Source organism: Rhinolophus hipposideros (genome assembly GCF_964194185.1).
Source record: "Rhinolophus hipposideros genome assembly, chromosome: 11".
NCBI lineage: Eukaryota > Metazoa > Chordata > Mammalia > Chiroptera > Rhinolophidae > Rhinolophus > Rhinolophus hipposideros.
In genome coordinates this window covers 74,089,301-74,116,627 of record NC_138057.1, presented here as the reverse complement: position 1 = coordinate 74,116,627, position 27,327 = coordinate 74,089,301, and the positions used below count along the sequence as shown (strand labels likewise).

The 27,327-nt window shown below is 54.3% G+C and overlaps 1 protein-coding gene across 1 annotated transcript in view; it reads right to left on the bottom strand.

Annotated features, from left to right (window-relative positions):
* NEK6 (NIMA related kinase 6) overlaps nucleotides 1-27,327 on the bottom strand; it is an 80,467-nt gene that overhangs the window by 36,947 nt on the left and 16,193 nt on the right. Inside the window, exon 2 of the mRNA XM_081066144.1 lies at nucleotides 3,907-4,025. Within this exon, the coding sequence (XP_080922270.1) occupies nucleotides 3,907-3,996 (90 nt within the window). The 5' untranslated portion in view covers nucleotides 3,997-4,025. The remainder of the gene's footprint in view (nucleotides 1-3,906; nucleotides 4,026-27,327) is intronic.

Genomic DNA, 27,327 nt, shown 5'->3' with positions numbered 1-27,327 from the left:
CCACCACAACTGTCTCAACCTGGACGCCTACACTCAGCTCCAGGGGACCAGCGAGCCCGGGGAACAGCGAGCGGGATGCCCAAAGCATGGCAGATGCCTGATAACAAAACCTGACGTCATCTCAACTGGAGTGGCTCCCCCAGGCCGATCCTCATTAACCGAGCTCAGACAGCGCTGAGCTTAAACATACCGGTGAGAGAATCTGCAACCAGCTCCAACAACAGACAAGCAAAGACTCGAAGAATGAAGCCATACATCAGCCCCTCCAACCAGAAAGCTGGACACATGGACTTCCCTCTCCCTTTTCTCTCCGTTACCAAGAGCAGTTGGATTTCTCCCCTGGAAGTCTCTGGAATCTTCCCTCCTATGTCTGGCCCATTTCAGGCCATGGCATCTTCTCACCTGGGTAAGAGCAGCGGCCTCCTCACCTCCTCCTATTACCACCTTACTTGTGCCTCAAGCCCCAGCTGCAAGTGCTCTAAAACCCAAACTCACGTCAACTGTAACCCATAATGGGCCCCCTTTGCGACAGAGTCAATTCCAAATGACACAGCACGGATTCCCCGGCCTTTCATAAACACCAGACATTGTACCTCATCTAAGCACCGGTATTTAAACACTTATCTAACCTGCCGGGTCCTGCACCCTCATGTCTGGCTCCTTCCTCTTCCTGGAACAAGTAGACCCAAGGCAGAAACGAGACAAGCGCTTGCTGACGTTACAACAAAGCAAACACTCCTTGAATTTTAATGGCTGTCCATATTTGGTCATTACATCTTATCTAACTACCATCATTGGTTTGGGAAGATTTTCCATCAAGATTTGGGCCTGTGCAATGCTGACCTAGTGACAGCTGTCCCTATTCCCTGTAAAGTTAAGCACATTCCACTCTCCGAACAGTGCCGAATATAACAGAACTTGGCACGTCCTGCGTTGGTCTGCGAGGACTTTCCAGATGGAAGACACATTAGCCAGGCCTGTCTCAGACGAGAACACCTTTCTTCTTTTTGGAAATTCATGTGGTTCTTAGTGGGTTAGCTGAGCCTTGCGTTTCATTCCTGATGAAAACACTCCGTAGCAAAGTGGTAAAATAAAAAACCATAGGGCATTTCTAAGTTCTTTTTCTCAAATTCCTTCCTTCCTTCATTCAAAAACCTCAATAAAAGCAAGCATGTTTAGCTTTCCCAAGTATATATGTATGTCACATATGATTCTGCCGGGTTCAGCAAACATATTTTCATAGGCTGACAGCTCTCAGACCTAGAAAGCTCCTTGAAATCAACAAACCATTTGTCTTGGGCATAGAAGGTTAATAAAAACCAGAGTCTGAGTGTTCGCTAAATTGTTCTTTCTACACCTGGGGTATTTCCAGCTCTGGGCTCTTTAGCTGTGAAAACTAAAATGAACTTTTAAAATATAAAATCATAAAATATATGATATGCCATTTCCTTAACACCCAGAATGTTCAATGCCATGCCGATGTTTAAAGCATACCATCTCACTTAGTCTTCATGGCTCCATTTTACAGATGAGGAAACTGGGGCTCAGAGAGGTCATTTACCCCATGTCACCTGACCTGCGAGGGACAGAGTTGGGAACTGAACGTACCCTGGTCTGGCACACAGCATTCCTGCCATTGAAGCCTGGCTCCTTCCTCTAAGGATGATTTCTGGGGAATGACGTGCCTCCTGCCATAAAGGAAAACATCTCTCTCTTCTATTTGAGGTGTTTCTATATCCTCAAATAGGCAAGATTCGGGTCCCGATAGCTCCCCAGACGGTGGTGCGATACCATTGTTTCAGGAGTGAGAAAGTGCCTGACTGTCCTCTTTCCAGCCCAACCTACAGCAGTTCTACTTCCACACTGCTGTGACTGATTCTGCAAACCTGGCCAGATGCTAGTGGGACTGGGGGCATCTTCAGCGACAGCCCCTAGCCAACACCAAGTAATCGTATCTAATTACACTTAACTATGTCATTACCACTCCAACATGTGCAACGAAACGCCACGGCCACTGCTGCCACCGCAGCCCAGCGCCTCATCTCCTTGATCGTGAAATAATTACGGGGCTTTCTCTTCTGCCAAATGAGGCTGTAATTAACCCTAATTGCTCGAAATGCAACTGGCTAATTCTGGGAGATTAATCAAGGGGGACTCAATTGTTAGTGAATGACTTAATATGACAAATTGCTACATTACCCGAAGAGGCCCCGCTGCCCCCAGCCATCAGTGAGTTGTCCTGGTGGGCCCTGGACGAGCCGTGTCCACGGGCTGCCCAGCTTTCTGGGATCTGCCTCCCCAAATTCTACCCAGGAAATGGGCCCCTGCATCTCAGCGAGTAATGGAAATGGATAGTATGATTAGCACTGATGCCTTTGGACCCTCGTGCATTTGTGTGCAAGTGCATACACACACACACACACACACACACACAGGCAGTTTGTCCTAGTTCATGTGTCACCTCTGTGTGAGTCTACAGAGGTGCTTCTTTTCTGGAGCCAATGCAGTCTGCACCAGGGAGCATGGTTTGACAAGAGTTCAGGGGCAGGAGAAGGATTTCAGACTCACCTGCCTCCTTGGCCAGGCACGTTTGTGCAGTGTATAACCTGTACAACTGTACACAGCCACCCTGCCAAAACAGGTCAAATACCAGTCCACCCGAAGTCCTCCTACAGGAACTAGGCAGTTAGAAGCTGTGATAATCCTTCCATGGCTCAGGAAGGTGACTGTCTCTGTCTCCCCCTGATTTAGGTCGCACAGCCTGGGGACAAACGCCAAGCCTGGACAGTTACTTCATCATTCCAGACTGCTCATAGGACACTATAGCATCTGGTCCCGACTGATCTGCCCTGTCAAACTGTCCCCTCCAGGCCTCTGCATGCCACTTCCTCGAGGAAGCCTCTTGGCCCCCTAGTTCAGATCAGGTGCCTTGTTGGAGCTCCATGGCTCCCGAGTTTTTCTGCCTTCTTTCCTATCTCTCTCTCCCGTGAGGCCATGTGCACCCTCCGAGCAGAGGTAGGTCTGCCTCACACACAGCCACCGTAGCTGCAGTGCATTACCTCGGCAGGCACGAGTGGCTCCCTGGCTTCTGGCCCGGGATGGTGCGACCCACAAAGCCCCGCCCCAGAGGATTCTGTCTGGGGAGGCAGATGCAGGAACCAGTCCCCTGGCGGGCTGTGATCATGGCCATGACCCAGTGCATAGGCATAGAGGGGGCAGAGAAGAGGGGACAGCGTGGGACAGGAAGGCTCCCCAGAAGCAGCGGCATTTAGACTGAGGCTTGGAGAAGGAGTCAGGCAGGGTACTCCAGGCCCAGGAACAGCATGTGCAAAGCGCATGGGGTGTTCGAGCAGCTCAGAACCCCAGAAGCGGCCTTCAGAAAAGCTGCGAAAGGCTGCCTGGCTCTCTGAGGATCTACAGAGAGGACGAGGCAGGTGGAAGGAAACCAGTGTGTCCGAGCTCTGCTGCTTCGGGATAAAGAGGGTGAAGAGGTCAGAACATGGTTCAGACCAGAAAGGGTGGCAGACATCAGCCAGAGTAAGGAAACTCTTTGACCCCAAGTTCACCCTGCACCCTCACTCTCTCTTTGGGGCCTCCCCAACTTCCTCTACGCCCCAGTCCTTCTACGTGGTGCTGATCCCTCCGAAATAAAGCTGTTCCATTCACATGGGAAACCCCGGAGGTGGGACCAGGCGTGGTATCCCACCAGAGTCCAGCACAGAGAGACTTCTCTGTGAAGGCCTGACGAGGTTAGGTGGTGAGCTCTGCTCCCATCACTGGAGGCATGCGAGAGGCTCTGTCTTGGGGCTGCCGAGGGGCTTCCTCGTGGCTGCAACGAAGCAGCCTCAGAGATCTGTGTTCCTCGGAGACTCTCCAATGCACTGCAGACAGAGAAAAAGGGCTTACCTGTGGGTCAGGAGGATGTGCAGGCCCCGGGGTGTGGCAGAGGTTGTTCGGGCTCCCTCCGTGGGGCATGTGGCTGGGCTGTCCTGCCATCCTGCATGCCAGCCCCACAAGGGCATGGGCTGCAAAAGAAAATGAGGGCTTTCTTATACACGTGCCTGTTCACCTTCTCTTCTCGACAGCCCTCAGATGGAGGAAGTACTTTCACTTGCCCCATTTTACAGATGTATGAGTTGAGGTACAGAGCAGTTAAGTAACTTGCCCACAGTCACCCAGCTTAGAAGAGGCAGGGCTAGGACTCGACACCCTGAGTGACACACTTTCCCTCCATTATGCTGTCCTGATTAGGTTGTTAGGATTATCCCCATTGGACAGAGGGGGAAACTGAGGCTCTGTGTAGGGAAAAGTCTAAAGGTGGCTCCCCTGCCAGCAAGGGAGGTGCCAGATTTAACCCGACATGTGCCAGTCTGCAGAACCTTCTCCTTTGCACATTACTGTTCTCCATGCCTCTTGGAAGCAGTTCTGCATCCCTGTCCCTCATCATCACCCCCACATAAACCCAGGTTGGCAGCCTGGGTGGTCAGGAGAGGGAGACCTTTAGCTCCTGCAAGGAGCTGCTGCAGGAAGGAGCCCACAACCCATCCTTGCTGGGCTCTGTGCATTGAACGCTGGGAAGGCCAAGACCATGGGTCCCGCTCACCGTCCTACACAAACTTCTGGGCACAAGGAAGCAGCCCCCTCAACCTCCAGGGCTTGAGCCGCCACGTCAGAGGTCAGGATGCTAGTCACCAGTTGCCATGGGAACCGCAGCCGTTGTCCCTAATGAAGTACCACCCTGTGCCCAGGCCTGAGCCAAAGGCCATCTGAGTGCCATGCCTAGTATCACTTCAGTCCAGCCTCCCAGCAGATGAGTGCTCTGGGGCAGGGGGGCACCCAGCGATACTCCCAGCTGCAAAGGGAGCAGCGCTCCTCCTTGGGAGGGCAGGTCTTCATTCACCCACAAGCATTTCTGCAGCGCCTTCCATGTCCAGGGCCAGGCCTGGGTTCCCCCAGGGCTGCAGAGGATGAGAAGGGCCGATGCCTGGAGGACACTGGCGCAGTGAGGGCGTGTAGTCGGGGCCCCCTGAATCAGGCTGCTGTAACTGGCTATCCTGAGGGCACCTCTCACCTGACACATCCCAAACAGAACCCCTAAGGACTGGTCCAGGCATTGGATGGGCTCTATCGCCTCTGGAGGGCCAAATTCCCTAGGAATCCAAAGCCGGTTCCCTTGCCTGAGGTCAGGACCCTGAGGTGTAACCCACACTCCGGAGACCAGGGTGGGTCCAGCCCATCTGGTCTGAGATCGCACCCATTTGTCTGCCTCCCCCACACCCTTCAGTTCTTCCTGTGCAGCCTGCTCTCAGGACCTGCTTCAGGAGAAGCCAACCTAGACTCACCTTTCTTCCTAGACAGACTGCCTCTCGCAATCTTTAACCCGCCTGGTCATCTGCCCCCGAGCCGTCCCCACCAGCCAAACCCTAAACTGAGAAGCCAGTGGTTGGCAAGGCCTGCTGCATGCACCTGTAAGCAGACACACACACCCCTGAACAGGGGTGTCCTGGGCAGTGGGGAAGGAATCCACACTAGCTGGGGTTGTTAGAGTCAGTGCCCCGGAGATCTACTCACAGGTTCTCAGGCTGCAGTTCACTCTTCCTCTTCCCCACCGTGGTTTATTCCGGCTGCAGTGGTTGGCGGGCCAGCCCTCTCAGGCTCAGGGATGTCTATGACCCGTCACAGGATGGCCACCAAGCCCTGAATCGCCCACTGAGCTTGACCGTTGGCCTCCCTGCCTCTGCCTTAAAGGCTCCTGAGCCTCTTAGAATCTCTAGAATCTGTGTGCTGGCATCTAATGCCCTATGTCTTCAGGGCAGGCCCAGCTCCTCCCTCACACCTGCCATCAGTGATTTGGGGTAAAACTGCTCTCCAGCACACTGCACAGATGGCAGAAAGCGAGACCACGTGGAGCAGACAGCATAGAGTGCAGAGCTACCCAACTCAGGTTGGCAGGGGAGCCCCCAGCCAGGACAGCGTCCTCCGAGCACAGCCCGGCCTGTGTGGTCTCCTGTCTGTGAAGTTGCTGAAACTCAACCAGTTTTGACAACATGCCCCCCTCCCTCCAACACACACAGAGCATTTCATGTGGTTCATCATAATGTATACAGATAAAGGTAGGCCTCTTGCTGTCTCTTTTTTCTCTTATCTCAAATCAGTGTCACGTTGAGGGCACTATGGGTCGTGCCTGTCCTTCTGAGGCCTCTCCCCCCCCCCACACACACCCTTGCCACCCCTTGGACCACGGGGTCTCCAGCACCTGGTGTCCTCCCTGCCAAGCCGTCCTGCTCTGTGTGGGCCAATGCGGCCATTTCCTGAAATGCAGATGGGACCACAGCCCGCTCAGCATCTGTCCACCATCTGTGCCTGAGCTCCCGCACTGAAGCGCACACCCCCAAGTGACACAGTGAGGACCCGGGTATGAAAAGCCCCAGGATAAACAGATAAACACGAGCAGCTTCCCGAGGCAGCACTGTTACTCAGGGGGGAAATGCGTGCGACGATACACACACCGGATACAGAGGGAACAGAATGTAAAATGCGCATGAATTTTAAGATAAAACCGGAGACTCCTGCAGGCTCTGCCGCTGCTTCAGGCTGCACCCCTAGACCCCTCGGGGTAACATGTTCATCACCCTCTGCCCTTAGGGAGACTCTGGGGAAAGGTGGGAGGAAAACTATCTTCAGCAGGAAGGTTCTGTCTTTATTTCAGAAGGCACTGGGCACAGCCCATGGCATCGCTCACCTGCCCACTTGCTCAGACTTCACGTGGACCAGAAACCACCGTCTATCACTCTCTGGCTTCCCCTCCCCTCATCCCACCTCACGCAGCCACTTTTGGCCAGCAGGCCTGGGTTTGTATCTTGACCCTGCCATCCCCCAACCTGGGACTCTGGGCAAGTCCCATTGGGCAGAAACTTATTTGTGAAGGTCATTCCTCCACGTCCCCACATGGCATTCCGACATCTGAGTGCAGAGCAGCAGTCTGCACGTCCTCAGGAGCTTCTCAGGGGCTCAGCCTGCTCCTCACACAGGGCTGCACCATGAGGGGGCCCCCGGGCCTCCTCAGAAATAATAGCAATTGTAAGCTAACAATAGTGTGCCCTCTCAATGCTGGGCTCTGCTCCCCACACTTCAACTCTAGTAGCCCACCTCATTTGAACAATTCCATGAAACAGGGTCTCTTAACAGGGTCTCTTATTGTTCCATTTCACGAACAAGGAAATTGAGGTACAAGGAGGCTTAGAGATTTGCCTAGATCACACGGATCACAGGTAGTGGAGCCAGGATTCGAACCCACGGTAGCATCTTTGCCCCAAATCTCCACGCTGCGCTCCTCCCAGCTTTTTCCCAGCAATACATCATCTTCCCTCAGGCGGCTCCCTACTGAACAAGCCCCCTCACTCAGGAACGGGGCCTGTGCTGAGTGGGTAAAGGTGATCCCAGGGCCAGTGGGCCACGAGGGGCCATTTCCCCACACTGGGCGCATGGACAGGAGCCCTCCGAGAGTCCTTGCCCTTTACGATGGCACCAAGCCTATGCAGCACTGATGTCCACATGTATCTTTTTTGGGTTTCGGTAAATTCCTGTTCCTAAGAGCTGTTCTGTCCAGAAGCTAATGGAACATGCTGCAGCATGCTGCCCAGTGAGGAGGAAGGGCCTTTGTTTCAGGAAAGCAGCAGCCAAGGAGGACCTTGCCAATCAGAGCACCCATCCCCCCAAGTGCCAGAGAAACCACTACGAAGGGGCAGGAGGCAGGGAGGGAGGAGATGGGGAGGGATGGAGGAAGGCAATGAAGGTTCTCTGAGATTCCAGTGGGCCAGGTCTTTCCCATTCATCCTGGGACTGCTAGTGGACCCATCTTACAGATGGGGAATCAGGCTGAGGAGGAGGCTCAAGGTCATGTCATGAGGGAGCTACAGAGGGGAGATTTGAACTCAGCTCTCACTAACTCCCAAGGCCCACCTAGGTCCCAGACGACCACCGCCTCTTGAGGCTCTCACAGGTGCTGCATGTCAGAGGACTTCCATCCCCTTTGTCTATACTTCAACAGAAAGCCAACCCTTTTAACTGCGAAATTCTGGCCAGAAACTGCTTCTTAGGGGGCTCAGAGGAAGAAAGACCAAGGTAGGGGATTTGGATTTGGAGGGATGACATGCAGAGCAGGGCAAAGACCGGGCACATACGCCAGCACCTCTGGGTAAGACGGGGAGCTGCCTGTCCCTGTGGCTCCTGCCAAGGTGCAGAACAATGACAAGCAGGCTGCCAAGCCCAAGTCAGAGGCCAAAACTCTGCGGAATGCGAGACCCGGAGCACAGGCCTCACTGAGCACCACCTCCAAGAGGGCCTTTCTTCGCAGGCAGAAAGGGCCCTGCATTTCCAAGGCACTGTGGACACACAGTGTGGCTTCCCAGCCCGGTTCCCGGTGTAAGCATGTGACATGTGCATGTCTACCAGGAGCCCAGGGACTGGATCAGGACTCGCCCAGGGATTAAGGCCGAGGGCCTGTTTGGGGCTGGCACCCTTTAACCATGCAGTGACTATTTCCTCATCTGGAAAATGGGGCTAATAGGAAGATCTATCTCTTAGGGTGACTGAGAGGATGAGACATGTTAATAGATGTCACCTCCTTAGAACAGAGCCTGGCACATGCAAAGGGCCCTCTGAGGCTTTAGATGCTATCATGGCCGTTAGTGTAAACTGCCTCTGGGCAACGGAGGAGGGAGAGATTCCATGTGACAGACACAGGAACGGGGGCTCAGACCAGGGCAGGGACTTGCCCAGGGTCACACAGCTGGCGGGAGACACACCTGGGGCTGTTGGCCCCCGGATCGTGCTGTCTACTGCAATGCATGGCCTCATTGGGACACTCTGAGGCAAAGTTTCCTCGTCAGTTACGGGGGCTGTGGCTCCCTCTGGAAGCCCACTGATATGCTTCTCCCGACCCTGGCCTTCCATATGGCTCTTTGTACTGTAGAGTGCGTCCTTAGGGGGACGTGGGGGCTTGGGTTTAATCTTGGCCCTCCCTAGAAGGGAGCGGCTCCCTTGGGCTTGGCGCTGAGGTTTTCCAAGTGGCATTTCTGACCCTTGCCTCCCAATTTCTGGAGACTTCACCTAGGGAAAAGCTGTGTCCTCCTTTCCATCCTGCGAAATGCCACACCTCATGGAGGCTGCTGGCTCATTGAGGCCCTTCCCCTCCCAGTGCCAGATGACCTCAGACACCGGGAAGGCGCAGGCCAAGGACCTGGCCTGGGGCAGGCGTGGGGGACAAAGTGTGTGCACTTTTTTTGGGGGGGGGTATTCTGGAGGGACATTATTATATTGTGTAAGTACTTGTCACTTTGCTCGCAAGCCGAGATGGAAACAGCGTGTGTCCCTGCCCTTTTCTGCATGTGTTGTGTGCTTATGCCCATGATATCAGGGTTTCTCTTGGTGACCACAAGGCCGTGGGCTCAGCCATGCTCTCAGTCCATCCACTGATGCAGGGGCGTCACTGCCCCTTGTTTGGCGTTGTTTGAGACTGGAGGTGGCGATGGCCCATGTCTTCCTAGGCCAAAAGGTTCTGCCAAACCCTCGGGAAAACCATACAGACATCCTTGGAGGCTTGGCCTCAGCTGGATGCAGGACCCTGTGCTGCTTTCTCCGAGGAAGGCCCCTCCCAGATGAGTGCACAGCTTCACAGGTTGTTTTCCCAAAGAAGGAAACCATCCCATGACTTCACAGCCCCCTACACACATGGTTTTCTTTTCCCCCAAATGAGTGACCCAACACCAGTGCAGGAACCAGGGGCTATTTCCACATGGCCAGCAGGCTCCCGGCTGCAGGTGCTTAGAATGGATGCCCACTGCCTGGGGTATTCGGCCAGCTGGGAGAGGAGAGATGCCACAGGCGGCACTGCCCAATACACCCTCCACAGTGGAGATCTAAAGCTCAGGGAGACAAGGCAGCTCACAGCCTGGCGACCAGTGGGGTTAAGGCCAGACCAGACTCAGCATCAGCCAACATCCACGCCAAGCGCCCTCCCTGAGCTGAGTGACTTGATGTCTCCCAAGAAACCCAAGAGGTGTCATCACCCGCATTTTAAAGATGAGAAAACCGAGGCTCCAAGGTGTCATGGGCTGTTATGGTCCATAGGAGGCAGAGGAGGAAAGAAAGGCTCCGACGGGTTAAGTGATGGGCCCAAGGTCACACAGCAGGCCACAGGGGCACTAACACTCAAAACCAAGTCTGTCTGACTCCACTAGTCCAGCTGTCTTGGAAGAGTGAATGAATGAATGAATTCTGGCCCAGAGGTGAGGCTCTGGCTGCTGTGTCCTATGCCTACCTCGGCCCCCGTCTCTTCTGGTCTTGGGATAAGCAGACGTTATCCATTTATCACTTGACAGGAAGCAGCCAGATCTCAGGCCAGAGTCATGGGGGCCTGGGAGCTCTAGGGGACGAGCCACAGATGGTGTCTGGCTTCCTCACTGGTCCTGTGTCCCCTCACCCCACCCCAAAAGCCACACGTGCTGCTCAGATTCCTCAGCTCCACGAGACTGGCTTCTGTAAGACATGGGACCACAGGCAGCTCTGAAAGGACATCGTAGCCTCATCAGGGAGGTCCCTGGCCTCCCGCAGGGTGGGCCTGCAGAACCTGGAGGCCAGCAGCTGAGGGGTGATGCTGGAGCCCCCCCCACCCCCAGCCGATGGGGCTTTCCTTCCCACTCAGGTCCCTGGCACCCCACCTCGCCTCTCCTCATCCACCACTAACCCCTATCCTGCTCTGTCCAGCTTGGGGCTCTCTCCAGCTCTCCAGACCCCAACCACCAAAAGCCACAGGCACCGAAGACTCACTTGGCCCAATTGGAGCTTTTGCTCACCCTTCCCAAGTCCCCATCTCAGCAACGGGGCTCCTCTCTGTCTGCCCAGGAATCCGGCAGGAACCCAGGCTCGCCTCACCTTATACCTTTTCCTCCATCACAGCCCACAGCTGGTCTTCATCCAGGCCTGCTGATTCTCTCCCGAAATGAGTCCGCACTGGCCTGGCCCCCTGTCAGCGTGGTCTCTGCAGTCACTTCCTGTCTGATGACCCAACCTCCAGGCCACCATGGGAAGGGCCTCACCCCCAACACATAGATCCCAACATGCCACTCCGCACCCCAGTCTCCCCCCAAAAAAAGGCCCACACGCCCGAGCAAGGCATTGCAAGCTCTGCCCAGCTGGCATTGGCCTGCCTTCCTGCATTTCCCCCAGCTCCTCACCCTACTCCAGGCACTGCACCCAACCACACAGCACTGGCCCTTCCAGGCCTTTGCACATGCCAGCTTCTGCCTGGAACCTATGGCCTGGCACCAGGCAAAATCCCACTCATGCATCAAAACAAGGTCCTGGGTCCTACTCAGTCTACCACACTTCTTGTGGTGTCTTGGGAAAGTCCCACCTCCTCCCAGAGCCTGGATTTACTCATCTGTAAAGAAACAGCCAGTCTGCACATGGTGGGCACTCAGGGGCAGTCAGACCATATCAAGGCCCCTCTCTCCTCCCTATCTGACGGTGTCCACACGGGCTTCTCCTCCAAAGTCCAGCTGTTCAGGCACAAACTGCTTCCTTTGTCACCCTCTCCTCCTCCTCTGCCGGCCTTTTAAGGCGGGACTGGTCTTAGGAGTCATCTCTAAACCACCAGTACCTCATCCAGGGCCTGGCACAGAATGGGCACCCAGTGGCAGTTGATTGAATAAACTTCTGACCAGTCAGTGGAGGGGGCTCCTCCCACCCTCCTGAAGCCCCAGGCAAGAAACATCTGCCTTTGATACAGGAGCATTTGTGACAACATGGATGGATCTTGAGAGTATAATGCTAAGTGAAATAAGTCAGAAAAAGCAGAGAACCCTATGATTTCACTGATATGTGGTATATAAACCAAAAAGAACAAGACAAACAAATGAGAAACAAAAACTCATAGACGCAGACAATAATTTAGTGGTTACCAGAGGGTAAGGGGGTGGGGGGTGGGTGATGAGGGTAAAGGGGATCAAATATATGGTGATAGAAGGAGAACTGACTCTGGGTGGTGAACACACAATGGGATTTATAGACGATGTGATACAGAATTGTACACCTGAAATCTATGTAAATTTACTAACAATTGTCACCCCAATAAATTTACTTAAAAAAAAAAAAAAAGAAACATCTGCCTTCATGCTCAGGGTTCCCTCAGGGACCCTGAGGTCTCCCATCAGGCAGAAATCACCCGGCCATTCAAAGCACACCCCACCTCACACTGCAGGGCTTTCCAAAGCCTTTGCAAAACCGAGGAGGTTCCTGATCACCTTTCACTTCCTCCTTCTTGTGTAATAAAACCCAATTCTGGAAGAAAAAAAAAGCAGGAGCTGAAAGCATCTCTCAGTTAAAGGAGCAGTGAGGCGTTTGGTTTCTGTCTGGGAGGTCTTTGGCTCCAGGACATGCAGAAGGCTGGCCTCGTCCCACCTCTTTGAAGAAGATCTGCTGAGCCCTTCCTCAATGCCAGTGAGTTACATGCAACACCGCAACTATTTCTGCTGCCATCTATTCGATGGCCCATTTTACAGATGAGTAAACTGAGGCACAAAGAAGTCGAGTGACTTGCTAAGCCCATGCAGCTGGTAAGTGGTATGCCCTGTGTCTGAACGCAGACCTCTCTCCAAAGGCTGGGTTTCAATCTCATTTGTCTGGGGTGATCCTTGGAAACCACCGCGGAGCCGGGGGAAACTGGAACCTCTCTGCTAGAAGCCTCAGGCCCCTTAGGCAGGCCCACCATCCCAGGGCCCTCCAGGGAAATGAACTCGCTCTCTCCTCAAGGCCTTGGCAGGCTCACTTCCCCTGCCTGGAATGAACTGCTTTCCAGAAAACCTGGCTCTTCCTTCAGGGCCCAACCTGTGGCACCTCTTCTAGGCAGGCTTCCTGGATTCCCCCAGATAGCCAGTCACTCCTGACTCCACAGCCCTGGTCCCCGTGCTGTCACTGCCTGTTCACGTTTTCCTTTCCCTCAAATGGAGACCTCCCCGATGGCAGAACTTCTGGAAAATTTACGGCGCAGACATTAGGAAGGGGCTCCAAGACCCATCCCAGAACTCTTTCTGCTTCCCCTGTAACCTCAGGAGTCCTGGTAAAGCCCAGGATCGCTCAGTGTGAAACCGACCCCCACACCTGGGCTGTGGCAAAGGTCATACCAGGCTGATGGCATTGGCCTCCTGGCAGCCTCCACCTGGAGGAGGGTCAAGTGGCAACGGTGGCGGAGGTACAGCCAAGATTGGGTGCACGTGAGCCCAGGTGCAGGAGGTCCCTCAGGCTTTCCTCCCAGTCACTTACTGGGCACACCCTCCAGGGCAAAGGCAGCAGCCTCCAGTGGCAGGAAAGGGTGAGGGGCTCCCCAGAGCAGGAGGCAGGGCAAAGGCTGGTACCTTGCAAAGTGGCTCTTGAGAAGCTTGGGGAAGGTCTGCTTGGCTCGGGGTTGAAGGTAGATGCTCGGTGCCAGGGCCTCTGGGTATCTGGGTGGCCTGTGCCAGAGCTGGTGAAGGAAGAGGGGCCAGCCCTGCCTCCGTAGGGGACTTCCCCTGCCCAAGACTCCAGTCCCCAGCCACTGCCAAAAGGAAACTCCCCCACCACGTGCTGCTCCAAAAATAGCTCCAGCTGCCACCTCTGTGGTGAATGGAACTTAGTACAGTCGCCAGGGAGCCCGATGATCACCAGGGGCTAGAAGCTGATGGCAGCAGCCCCTGGATAGTCTTGGGGAAAGTTCATGTGTGCCCCAAGCCAGTAGGCTTGGAATGCACTCCGGGATTACCCAGTCCTGCTCCCCTGGGAGCAGGAAACTGAGGCAAGAGGCAAGAGACTTGCCAGGGCCATGAGCACAGCAGTGGCAACACCTGGTCAGGACCCAGTCTTCTAAATACACTCCACACCCACACTGCTCAGGCAGAGCTCTGCCCTTCAGGCTCTACCAGCCCCTTACCCCCAACAGGAACCCGGAACACTGACAGCAGTGCCCGGGATTAAACCAGCCAGGGCTCTGGGAAGGACGAGGGGTCCTTGTGCTCTATCCCCACCCACCCCCACTGGGGTCCAGCAAACGTTAAGAAACGTAAAGGTTCTTGCTGTCCCTTTAAAAGCTTAACCCTTTGTACTCTCTCTCTTTTGTGAGCAGAGCCAAAAATATTTGTTGCCTGAGAGATGAGTGCCTTGGTAGGCAGCAGTCCTGAGTTCAAGTGAATCCAGCACATCCCAGCTCTGTGTCCCAACGTTCTCATGGGTAAAACAGGGACAAGAATAGTATGTACCGCCCTGGGCTGTGGGAGGGTTCCTGACATTATGTGAATCGAAAGTGCTTAGCCCCAGGCTGGCACGTAACAGACACCCAATCAATGGCATTACTGTCTGATTATTATTATATCCTCTCTGAGGCCCCACTCTCTCCCAAACAAGGTGTGTGTCCAGGAGCTGAGGACTCCGAGGGTTCCTGCTCTCCCTTCCTTCCACACGTCCTTTCCGCTGCCTCCTCTCTGCAGGGCCTGTGCTGTCAATTGGTGACTCCAAGACGCCTCTTTACAGGGTCCGAGCAGAGAGCCCAGAACACAGGGACAGAGACCCACAAGCTAGAAAAGAGCATGCACAGCACTCCCAGGAAGAGGACTGATGAGCTCTCATCTCATTTCTGGCCAGGCCAGGCCACGGACAGCTTCTCACAACAAGTGGAGTTTGCGGTGGCCCAGGATTAGGACTAGAGGGCAAGGGCATTCTGGTGGGATCAAAGGTGTGGAGGCTGGGGGACCTGCAGGAGTGTGGGACAAAGTCAGGGGAAGCTGCACGCCAGCCCATCCCCCCATCTCCAAAAAGAGCCCCTGTGGTCAACGTCTGCCTCTTTCTCTAGAACAGAGCTACCTCTACCCTGGGCAAGCCCCACGCCCCATCTGCGGCTGCACTGCTAGGACTGACACAGGCATATGGCAGCTCAGGCCCTGGAGGACATGCCGAGCCGGATCCTGGCACCAGGGCTTGGCCACCTGCCATCACACCTACCCCTCCCGCTGGGCTCAATTGTTGGGCATATGCCAGGTGCCAGCCCCCTGCGTGGCCACGGCTGGGTCCAGGCCAGCCGTCCACAGGCCTGCAGGGTGAACCCCCACCCTGGTCCTGGTTCATGTGGCACTCGCTGAGGACTGTCCTCCATGAACTGGCTAGGTGGGTGGCATCAGCCTGGACTCACAGAGGAGACTTCAGATTGGCCAGGTCACGCCCCCGAGTTAGCCACTTTCTGCCTAAATTGTTTTTCTTCTGTTTCCAGCCTCCTGTCTGCTAGAGAGGGATTCCCTCCAGTGCAGGGGCAGTCCCCTCAGAGACAAATGTGCACAGGGCAGCACCCGGGGGAAATGCAACATGACTCAGCCCCACACGGCATTCCTCTTCCTCCTGGGCCCGAGGCAGCCAGAATCTTCCAGAAATATAACTTGGCTCTGATCAGCCTCTGTGCCCTTGCACACACGAGTTTGCTGCCGGTCCCTCCCCGCCTGTCCACCTGAGACACAGAAGAGAGGATGGAGCTACGGTGCGGGGCACAGACAGCCTGAGGTCCTGTCTGTCAGGGGCTGGACTCAGGGCCTCCTGAGTCACCACGAGCCTCCAGCACAATCTCCACACGCGGAGTGTGGCTTGGTGTGCAGGTGACAGTGTCTCTCCTCCATCCAGTCCTGCCACCCCAGTTGGAGTTACAGGTCAGCATGTAAGTATGGCTTCCAGGGCCACACCATGGCGACACCCTCCTGTGTCCTGCTCCTGGCTGACCCGAGGCAGGCCATTTGTAACTCCTCGAGGATGACTGCTGCTCTGAGCCATGACGTGTGTGTCATGGTGGCTGGGGACTCACCAGGCTGCAGGGCCTAGGGAAAGTTAGAGCTTGTCTCTGGGCCTCAGTTTCCCCACCTACAACATGGGTGGGTCAGGCTCCACAGTGTAGGGGGGCCCTTTCTGTGCCAACGTTTTTGATGAGGCAGATGAAGGATATATAACTTGTCGTCATGCCCTGAAACTGGGACCCGGGGTCCTGTATCTAATCGTCCGCTCGTTTCTGGGAGGAAAACTGTATGTTCTGGGTCTGAAATTGCTAAGGGGACACTCGCTGGCCTTGGAAGCCTTTCTGAGCCCTCCAGCACCCTGCACGCTGCCCTCCCCATTCACACGCCACAGCCACGCCAGGGCATGCTCAGATGCCTCCCAGGCTCCCAGACACACAGCCACGGAGGTAGGATGGCCGTGGGAGGAGGGGCCACACAAAGAGCACGCCCTAAGTGTCCGGTTCTGGGCCAGACTCTTCAGCAGTGTTGGCAGCTCGTGTGCTCATAAAGTGACCTTGCAAGGCAGACGGTGCATCCATTTGACAAATTTGGAAACTGAGGCTCTGAGAGGTCATGTGACTTGCTGGAGGAGCCCCAGGTGGAGAGAGGCAGAGCCTGGATCCACCTCATGAGGTTGTTCTGAGTATGAGCGAGAACATGCAGACAAAATGCCAGCCCAGGACTATCAGGACCCAGGTATGCACAAGAGCTTAATAAACATGGCGGCTGCTACTATTATGATTACCACTATCCATAAAAACCAGTGCTCATTCAACAGCAATATCCCTGCGACAAATATTTCTAGCAACCCGCTTGGCAAATCAATTGTCACAATAAAGCCAGTCCTCATACTCCACGAGACCCCAGTCTTGTGGCCAACCAGGCCCTCGGGCCTGTGGACATGACAGGAGGTGTCCATGCCCTCGGAGGATTCCCCCCTACACCCTTTTTGGGAGGATGGCAGAGGCCACACTGGCTCCTGCTGCCTTCTCCCAGAAGCTGGGATGTGATGGCAAAGCATTTCACAAAGTTACCAGGATGATGAACCTGAGCCGTCTTCCCCTTCCCCCACTGTCTCAATAAAATAAATCTTTGCCCATGGCTGGCGAGAGACTTTATATATTTACATGACGATCGTGCCTCATGATCACAGGGCTCGTGCTTCCGGCAGGCAGCGTGTGGCAGGGATGACAGGGGTCCTAGGAGACTCACTATTTTCTGGCAACTTTTATTGTCCATTATATCCCAGCGTTTACAGGGCTCTGCTCTGGGCATGGCAGGAATACTGCACACGGTGAGGCTGGCAGGCCTTCAGATTCTAGTCAAGGGGTTGCAGATCCATCTTCAGGTCTCATCCATCCTGCCCAAGTCTTTGTGTGGCACCGAAACCCCAGGGAGCCCCAGGGGCTCTGGTGGGAGAGGGCTGGGGAGTCTAGAAGCACAGGTATCCCCACCTTGGTTCCAGTCTGCTGTCCTGGGCCGGGGTCATTGCTAACACCAGCCTTCTTCAGGTGTGTGAGGCGCTGTGTGAAGGGCAGCGGTGCACAGGGGCACTGCAGCCACGTAGACTGGCTTGTGACGGCTGACGCTAAATTCTCAGGGAATTTGTGAGACAGTTTTCATGTTGTATGCCTGAAATCAGGCCCTGGAGGAAGATTTACTCCATGGAAGTTGGCAAATGCTACAGATGAGGGCTTTGTACAAATCCTCTGCCCCTTACCAGCACACCACGGGGAGAGGTGACCCTGGGGGCCATCTGAGTACCTGGAAGGGCGCGTGGAGAGTCAGGGGTGAATCCCAACTTCCTCAACCACTTGCTGTGTGGCCTTACGGAAGTTACTGTGCTTTTTGAGCCTCAGCTGTCTTAGCTGTAAAATGGGGACATACCTAAATTGTTGGGGCTGTTGAAGGTAACCCTTTTATGGAAAGTTCCCTAGATGATGCTTGGTATGTAGCAGGTACTTAATAGATAACCATTTTTTAAACAAACTTTTATATGAGTTCATTTGAGCCAAACTGGTGACATATGTCAGGGAGCAAGATCTCAAGTGTTCCCTAAATAATAACTATTATCATTCATTCATTCCACACTTACTGCGCACCTACTCTGTACCAAACACTGAGTGACACGGATACAGAAATGCCCCAGGGGATGACAAATATCAAATTCTTCACTCCTGAAAATTTCCTAGTTCTTGATCATCTGCAGAGAGATTTTTACCCACACCATCCTATGAAGCCTCATGACAACTTTGAGAGGTGGGAAGAGCAGGAAATATGCCCATTTTTGAGATGAGGAAATGGGACTCAGGGCTGGGCATGACTTGCCCAAGGCCTTTGCCAGGGCGTAGCAAGGTGTGGCTCAGCCCTGAGTCCACTCCAGGCCCACCATGGTACCCAACTATGAATTCCCAGGCCCAGCCAGGCTGACCCGAAAGTGAACGCACAAACAGAAGACAGGAGCACGTGGGGGTGAGGGGACTCCTGGTCTAGGACCCTGGGTTTTAATTTTGGCTGCAGGCCTCCCTACTCTAGGTCCTGACCCTCTTGGGCCCGTGGCTCCCCATAAAAAGGCTGCGATGGCTGCACTCAGGATGCTGTTGGTCCTGATGAGTGAAGGTCTATCTCCAGGCTTTCTGGCTTCGTCAAGTGTTCCTCTGTCCCCCACAGCCAGGGAGGACTCAGGTATATTGATATCTACTGTGCCCCAGCTGGAGCCCAGGTGAGCAAAGGCCTCTCGGGCAGGAAGGAAAAGGGCAGTGAGCTGAAGCAGGACTCCTATTTTGGGCTTTGCCATCACACCCTGCTGGCAGGGCTCATCCACCCATTTCACAGATGAGACTGAAGCTCAGAGAGGGCTGCGGTCAACAGCCTGGAAGCCAGGTTCACACCTAGGCCAGCTGCCTCCAGAGCTCATGGCTGGGGTGCCCAGCAGGGATCAGAAAACCACCAAGCCCCTCCGTTCTGACACCTGGGAGCCCTGCAGATGGGATACTCCGGCATCCTGGCCTCAGCCCAGTGGGATTGAGGAGTGTGACGCTGAAACAGGAGAGTGAGAAAAATGCAGGCAACTCTGATGACTCAAATAACCTTTGAAACTAGGAGGTAGGCGGAAGTGGGTAGCATTTCTGGTGGGTTTCACCTCACTTCCTAGAAGGATGCGTCATCCTCTTTTCTTTAGTCAGCATTAACCCAACAATCAACACGGACCTGCATTCGGTGTGGTACATTTTAGCTGGCTTGTCCCCAAAGCAATTCCAGGATGGCAGGTAGGGACCGTCCACCTGTCAAAGGGGGGAACCTTTTCATTTCACAGATGGGAAAACTGAGGCCCAGAAAGGGAGGGGGGTGGCCTATGGACACACAGCAGAGACCTAAGTCTTCAAACTTCTTTACCAAAAGGCTAATTTTTCCATTTTGGGGAGATAGGAAAGGAGAGACCCTCTAGAGCTTTAAAAGAAAAAAAATGGAGAAAAAAAGAACTAGCAACTGAACAGAATTGCAACAAGGCCCCCAGCCAGCCCAAAGAGGTTTCTGAAATTCTGTGCAGTCTGAATTCCTGCTGGCTGAAGGGTCACGAGATTTCCTTTGCAAAAGGCAGAGTTGAAAAAGTCTGACTGAGGGGGAAGGGGGAGGAGGGAAATGTCCACGAGACTGGAAATCATGAGTTTCAGCCTGGCTGTCCCCAATGACTTACTGGGTGATCACAGATGAGCCCTTTGCCCTCTCTGGGCCTCAATTTACTCTTTTTTTTTTCTTTTTAATTTACTGTGCATCAAACTTTGTTCTAATACACTTAAGAGATATCAACCTACTTTCCCCTCCTAGTACACTATTATCTCCATTTTCCAGAAGGGGGAAGAGGCATGAAAAGGTCAAGCAGGATGTCCAGAATAGGTGGAAGAACCGGAATATGAAGCCAGGTAGTGTGGTGCCAGACCCACGCTCCTAACCACTGAGCCACAAGGCCCTCACGCTGTCAGCAGCCATGTGCTTAGTCCCTAGTGCCCTTCCTGCTCTCAGGGGCTTTGCATCTGTGGCTCGGAGGCCAGCAGGCCTGTCTGAAGACCCTGAACCATCCTCCTCAACTTGGCTGCCAGTCCACGTTGCTGCCTCTCCGTGAACTCCACTTTCTTCAGTTGGCTCAGCAGCCTTTATAACCACAGCCCGGGAGACCCTCGGGAGACTCCCCGGTCATGGCAGCCATTGACCCACCTCTTTGAGTCTGGCTGGGAGCCGCAAGTCCGAGGAGGAATGGACGGCCCCACTCGGACGTCCATTTTGGAGTTTTACACTCATGTCGGCCTATGGGACCGCAGGAGGGAGACTGCCACTCAGGCATCCAAGAAAAAGACAAAAACATCTATTCAATGCCAGACAGAGCCTGCTCTGTGGAAACAGTGCTACCGAAACGTGACAAGCAGCCCAGCTGTGCGAGAGATTCCCAAAAAGCCTGACCTGGGAACATCCGTGTGGAAGGCTCAAAGGCTTGGGTGGTCACCAAGCCTCGCCTGGGTGCTCAACCGTGACATTCCTGAGGGAATGAGGTTCGGACCCCAAACCAGGGCTTATCTTCCAAAACAAAATTCTTCAGACAACAGACATTTTTTGGCTTCAACACACAGACCTCTGATCGCTGTTTTGCTCTGATCTCTAGAGCAAGGAATACTCATGCTAAGAACAGCCCCCCATAGCATGTGACCCCACCCCCTGCCATGCACTGCACCATGTATTTGGGTCCACCTGCCATACCCATGAGGTGGGCATTACTATCTCTGTTTTGCAGATGAGGAAACAGAGGCTCAGAGGTGCAAATCTGCACAGCTGGGAGCCGGCAAAGGTGGGGCTTGAAATCTGGTGCCAGCCTGGCGTGTAGAAAGTTGGGGAGGAGCCCAGCAGCACCTGCCGTCTGCCCCACTAAGAGGAGCTCTGGACAGACATGGAAACAGAGAGAGAGCTCTTTGGGCAGGTGCATATTAAGTGCCGGGCTCTGGACACACACATTCTTGCCTCCACAGGCACGGGAAGAATTCCTGCAGAGGGACAGGTGGGGAAGGGTTGGCCCGACGGCAGTTAGAATAGCTCCACTGAGGCGGCCTCAGCCTGCCTTTTCAAAGACACTGGAATCCATTCACTGGGAACATTGTGGTGAGTGCCCAGCAAATCCCTTGCTTCGTGCACATTGTTGTGTCACGGCAGATAATCATTAAACAAACGCGCATGCAGTCGCTGCCACGCTCCCATCAATTCCTAGGAGCAGGAGAAACCCTGAATCCACTCATCTGAGGTCTCATGTCTCCCTAGAGGAACCTACCAGTCCACATCCTGTATTTGAAAGACAGGAAACTGAGGCGTGGTGCAGAGAAGTGATGTGTCTAAGGACATTCAATCGTCTATTCATTCACTCAATAGTGGAGGAGCAGGGAAGGGGCACACCAGGCGGAGGGCACAGCATGTGCAAGGGCCTGGCGGCTAGGCAAGCCCCCACGTGGTGGTGGGTAGAGGCCCCAGGCACAGCAGTGGCCTCAGGTCTGCAGAGGGGAAGGGAGACTCAGAAGGACCTACTAGGAGCGGTGAGCATGGGCACACAGGGCTGGTAAGGGCACAAAGCCAGGGCCAGAACGCAGCTCTCCAGACCCGTCCACTGCACTTCTGCATACCACTCTGCCTCCCCTAGCACCAAGCCCAGGGATGATTTGACTCAGTGGGTCACACGGTGAATCAAAGCTGCAGACAGTTTAGCGGCATCTTTCTTCTGCCAATACTGTGAGCACACACTTGACCTCCCCACCCCTGCCCTGGTCCTCTCAGGTAACTGCACCCACAGACAGGAGGAAGGAAATGCTTACGGAATCTCCCTCTCAGGAGACCATGCTGGGGCCGGATCTCAGGAGTGCCACATTCCAGGCTCCAAGACCCTTTCACTTATTTGGTGAGAGTTTATTGAACACCTGTGTACCAGGCCCCGTGCTGGGCACTGGAAGGATTTATAAAAGGTGGTTACAACCTCTAACTCCCTTAGCCGTCTCCTAATCCTTCTGGGATGGGCAGGACTGGAATCTACTGCTTTTTCACAGGAGAGGAGATGTGACGCTTGGAGAGGCTCTGGGACCTGCTTGCTCAAGGTCACTGGCTAGGAGGTGTCAGAGTTGGGATGTAAACTGGAAATTCTGACCACAGAGCCTTTGCCAAAATAGATAAGCGTCCCTGGGGGACCGAAAGAGCCTGTGTCCCTCCTTCCTGCCTCACAGGCTGCCCTGTCTCCACAAAGCAGGCAGAAGATGCACTGGCAGGTGCCACCAGGACGGCGGGGTCTTATCATTACTGGGGGGGCTGCTCTCCCAGTCCAAAGGAACACGGCAGGGCTGGTGGTGGCTTGTGCCAAGGCTGAAGGCTCTCAGCCCTCAGTTGTCCTGGCTGTGCCTCCAAATGTTGATGGCTTGTGTTTAAGAAAAGCGTGAAGAGACCCAATCCACTGGTCTGGTGCCTGTATTAAAGTGTACAAATAAGTCTAGGGCCCTGGAGTCAGAGCACCCTTGCCAGGACATCTCCTTGAGTCTCTGAGTCTATTCGCTGGGAGTGATATGACCTGGTCTTAGCTGTGGTGACAGTGACAGCTCTCTGTCCCCAGACTCGGGTCCTTGTGCACATCTGTCTCCTCCACAGGAATGTCAGCCAGCTCCTTGGGTCCACTGGCCTGTCCTGTTCAGCCCCAGCCTGCCGCCTGGCACGGGGCATGCCTGACACAGTGTGCTTCTTACATGCCATCCTCATGCACACACGAGCAAGCGATCCCAACTGGGACCCCTGTTTCAACTCAACTCAAACGGCTGCAGACACTCCAAAGTACTGAGGCTTGGCAATGCACGACGCAGACAGGCCTTCCTCTCACCCCTGCGCTCCCTGCGCTGGGCTGAATAGTGTTCCTATAAAACTCATGTCTACCTGGGACCTAGGAACGTGGCCTTGTTTGAAAACAAGGTCTCTGCCGGTGTCATCAAGATGAGGTGATATGAGAGTAGGGTGGCCCTAATCCAACGACTGGTATCCTTATAGGAGGGAAACTTGACACAGGCACACAGAGGGAGAAAACCACGTGACCATAGAGGCAGAGAGCGCAGTGCTATGTCTACAAGCCAAGGGGTGTGAAGGATTGCTGGCAACCATCAGAAGCTGGGAGAGAGGCCCGGAACAGACTCTCTTCCAGAGCCTCCAGAGGAAACCCATCCTGCCGACACCTTGATTTTGGAGTTCTGGCTTCCAGGGCTGTGAGAGAATAAATTTCTGTTGTTTTAAGCCACCTGGTTTGTGGTGCTTTGTTAAGTTGGCCCTAGGAATCTAACAGTCTCCCAGCCCACCCTCGGAGCCCAGCTTCCCACGTTCTCCAGGCACTGCAAACTTCATCTAAGACTCCCTCAGGCTCAACTTCTGCTTCTGGGGCCAGTGGTTCCCAGGCCTGGGAATTCCCCAGGCTTGTCAAGCTTCCTCCAAATTCTGAAGACCAACACACAGTCGCCAACATTTTCTGGGTAAAATTTCCATCTACCATCACCATTCTGCATTTGATGGACACCCGATGTAAAGAAAGGAGCCAATGCCAGGCCTGTTCTGAAGTTTTCTCCTTTCACCATGGATGGGTGAGAAGCTCACACAGCCCTGAGCTGGGCCTGGGTCTGACATCTGGAAACCAGCAAACTTAAGCCTCTGTGCCCTGCTGGGTGATTTATTTCAATGCTGGCAGAGAAGAAGCGAGGCTGGCCTCCTCCACTCTCCTGTGAGTACACAAAAGAGGTTTTCTCCATCTCAGAAATTTGACTAGTATATTCCAGTTACCTGGTGGATAATTCCAGTTAATCCCTCCTGAGGGCTGGGTGATGTCCCAGCCTGAGAGAGAAGGCATTCCAGGCCAGTCAAATGAGGAAGGGGGCAGGAGGAAAAGAAAATAAAAATGAAAAGCAGGAGAGGGAGAAGCACTGACCCTCTTTGTGAAAAGAAAACCAAATTGTGAAATTACGCAATGTGCAGACATCACGGCCTGATGACTCCAGCTCTCTTCAAAGTCACCTCGTAAACCCGCGCCAGCCTTGGAGGGAGAGGCCAAATGCCTGGCTTTTGCAATATCTGGCCCCGGCAGCCTGATAACCTACCGGAAGCCAGTTGCCCTATGCTCTGTGGATGTAGCACCCACATGTGCCTCATGGTAACCAGTGAGGTGTGCGGTGAGAGCCTCCCCAGCGATGAAGATTTGTGTGGGCACCAGGAATGCTTCTTTTCCAGTAACTCAGGCGTGCTAATCCCATCTCATAGGGTTTCCTGGATGCTGGGGACCTTTTGCCTGGAACGCTTGGGCTAACGGCCATGCCCAGGTGGCCTTGTTGGGACAGTCTTGGGTGCAGGGCAGTGAACCTCAGATGATAAGGTCTGATGCTGTCGCCTTCTAGGGGCGGAGTCCCTCACTCCCTCCCTCCAATTCTGCACACCCAGGGCAGGGGCAGGGTGGGCCCCAGTTCTCAGCAAGCCAGGAAACACACTCTTTTCTGGGCTAAATGCCCAGATTCCTTGAGCAGTCACAGGACACGCTTTTTCTGGGCTGATCCAAAGCCACAAGCGCGGGCTGGAAGTTTCTTTGGGCAGCACAAACCTGCGGGGACACAGACAGGCGCACCTGGAATTCCAGGCTGCACACCGGTCAGTGAGAGAGGTCCCAGCTGGCCCCAACAGGCAGGGAAGGGCTCAGTCCTGCCCCTGTAGTGTGACGGAGGGCACAGGTCTGTGCTCTGTGAGTCTGTTTCCTTTTCAAGAAAACGAGGGTTCATTCATTCCATTATCATTCATCAAGCATTATTTGAGAGGCTCACAGAGCCAAGCACTGTCCCAGGCACAAGGCAGGGAAGGCACACCCCTAGAAATGGAAGTCATGTGGACAGCAATAAGTGCTATGAGCGAAATACAGCCAAGGAGTGGGTCAGGTGGTGCAAGTAAGGGGACTTGGCTTCACAGGGTGGTTGGGACAACTAAATCAGATTGTACAGCAAATTGCTTAGCACATAATCAGTACTTAACAGATAAGAGGGGTCCTCCCATCCTCCCGTTGCACAGAGCAGGGGGCGGGCAACCAAAGCCTGAAAGAGAAGAGCTACAGCACAGGCCCCTGATTGGGACTGGGCTTGGCTGGTACGGGCCCGATTGCACCATAAGGACTGGGCTGGTACGGTCCCCTGATTGCTCCATATTTCCCAAGGAGCCAGAGGGACACCCCCACCCCACCCTGCCTGGCCCTGGCAGACTCCCTGCTCTTTCTTGGTGGGAAATCTCTGCCTGTGACATCATGCCCCAGGCTGGCCTATTGAAAAAGTGTAGTCTTCTGAAACATCATGTCTTAGTCTAGCCCACGAAAAATGGGCCAGAGCCACCCATTCTCCCACCAGCAGGACTATTCCAGTGGGCGACTGTCCTCCTGAATTTACATCTGGGCTCCTTCACGTATCTATTGAGAAATCTTGTACAGCATCACTTCTCTGAGCCTCACTTTCATGATCGGAGAAGACCTACCTAAAAGGCTCACGTGTTCAATGAGATCTTGTAGGCCAAGTGCCTGGGGTGTGCCTGGCACATGGGAGTCCCACCTGCCCAGCTCTCTGCCCAGCACTGAGGGGAGGGAGTGCTCTAGGAAAGGGAATGGCCCTCAGGGGGAGGAAGTGAGAGGGAAGGGGAATGTGGACACTGCCTGGGCAGGCCACATCCAGCTCTCAGCATGTCTGGAGGGAAAGGCCAAGTAGAAGAACCAGCACTTTAATGGGGAGCCGGGAAGTCAGCCCCAGGGTGGCTTCTTTGCTGGGTGTCTTGGCCATAGTCTTCACCTCTCTGACTCTGTTTCTCCAACTGAAAAAATGGATTCTGGTGATGATAAAATGAGACCCCAGGTATATGAAGTCGCCCAGCCACTGTGTGACACCCCCATTCATCCATTCAACCTAAAACGATTTGGACTGCATCCCACAGAGGGCTAGGCCCTATGGTGGGCCGGGGGGCGGGAGGCCAGCGTGGCTGAGCCCCTTGTTGGTGGGCAGAACCCAGTCTCCTCTAGAACCACCCTGCCATTACCTGGCTCTGTGAGGGGGTGAGTGGGGGACTGTTGGCTAGCCTGGGCTCACCCTCCTAAGAACCTCGCCTCAGTGGAAAACAATGCCCAGCCAGTCGTTGGAACAGCCAGCTCCTCTGTGGGACGCGGCCTGCCCACCACACTGCCTCACACCAAACTTGACGTCAGGACCTGCACGCCACACGTCAGCTCAAGACAGGCCGACTCCCAGTGGACCAGGGGAACCTCTGACCCCAGCCCACCCCCAACACAAATAACATGCCACAGACATATGTGAAAACTCAGAGCTGCTCGTTTTCACAGCTTTGCCTCTGACTTCTCGCGATCAATCAATCAATCAGTCACTCACTCAATCAAGGGAGAATTAGAATTCAAACACAGTGACAACACAACTGGCTCCCCGGGAAGCACATTAGAATGGGGCTCTTGCAGATTAATGAGATAGCCTGGAAATGGGGGGAAATAAATGTATTCCGTGGCAGACGACTTGAACAGGCCTCGGCTGATGCACTCCCATTAACTAAGGCTTCTCTCATCCCCGGGAATCAAAGCAGCTTCTCTGATGGGGAAGAAAGAAATGACACACAGAAATCCGGATTTAGGGAAAAATAACACATCCATGGCACTTTTTTCTCTTCCCAAAGCAGCGCTGCGAGCTTTACATATTTTATCATTTATTCTCACATTGTCCCCAGCAAGTTGGTAGGCGTCGGCCTTGTTTTTCACAAGAAAGCTGTGAAGGAGGCTGAGGGTGTGGAGGTGAGGGGTCTCCCGCTCCAACACCCCGCAGGAAAGGGCTGGGGTGGGTGGGGGTGGGAGAAAGCCAGAGGTTCTTTGTGGGTGGATCTGTGGCCTCCCAGGCAGCTAGGAGGCTCCGGGCAAGTCCACAGCAGCACTCACACTGGGGCTTCGCTGCCAGCCTCCCCATCTCCTGGCATAAACCCTACCTTCCACAAACCATTTTCCACACGCGCCACCAGGAAAACCTTCCTGAAACACCCACCTGTCCACACCCCCGTCCCTATCAATCTTCAAGGCTTCCAGATAAAGTCATCACTTCTGAGCTGAGCACCCAAGGCCTCCTTACCTGACCCCAATTCCATGTGACACCTGGCATTCATTCCATCAGCTCCACAGGGCCTCTTAGTTTCCTGCAACCTGCCGCTCCACACCTCTGGGCCCCTGTGAACTCCCCCTCACATGCTCTCTCCACCTGGCAAACTCCTACCGAAACTTGAAGGTCGGTGAGGCAAGGGCAGGTTGGTGACAGGCGTCTGCCCTGGGAGTCTTCGCTCTGCTACTTCCCATCGCCTCTGGAGGGGGCAGCCCAGGAAAATGGACAATCCCAGAGCTACCACTTAGGAGCTACATGGTCTGAAGCAA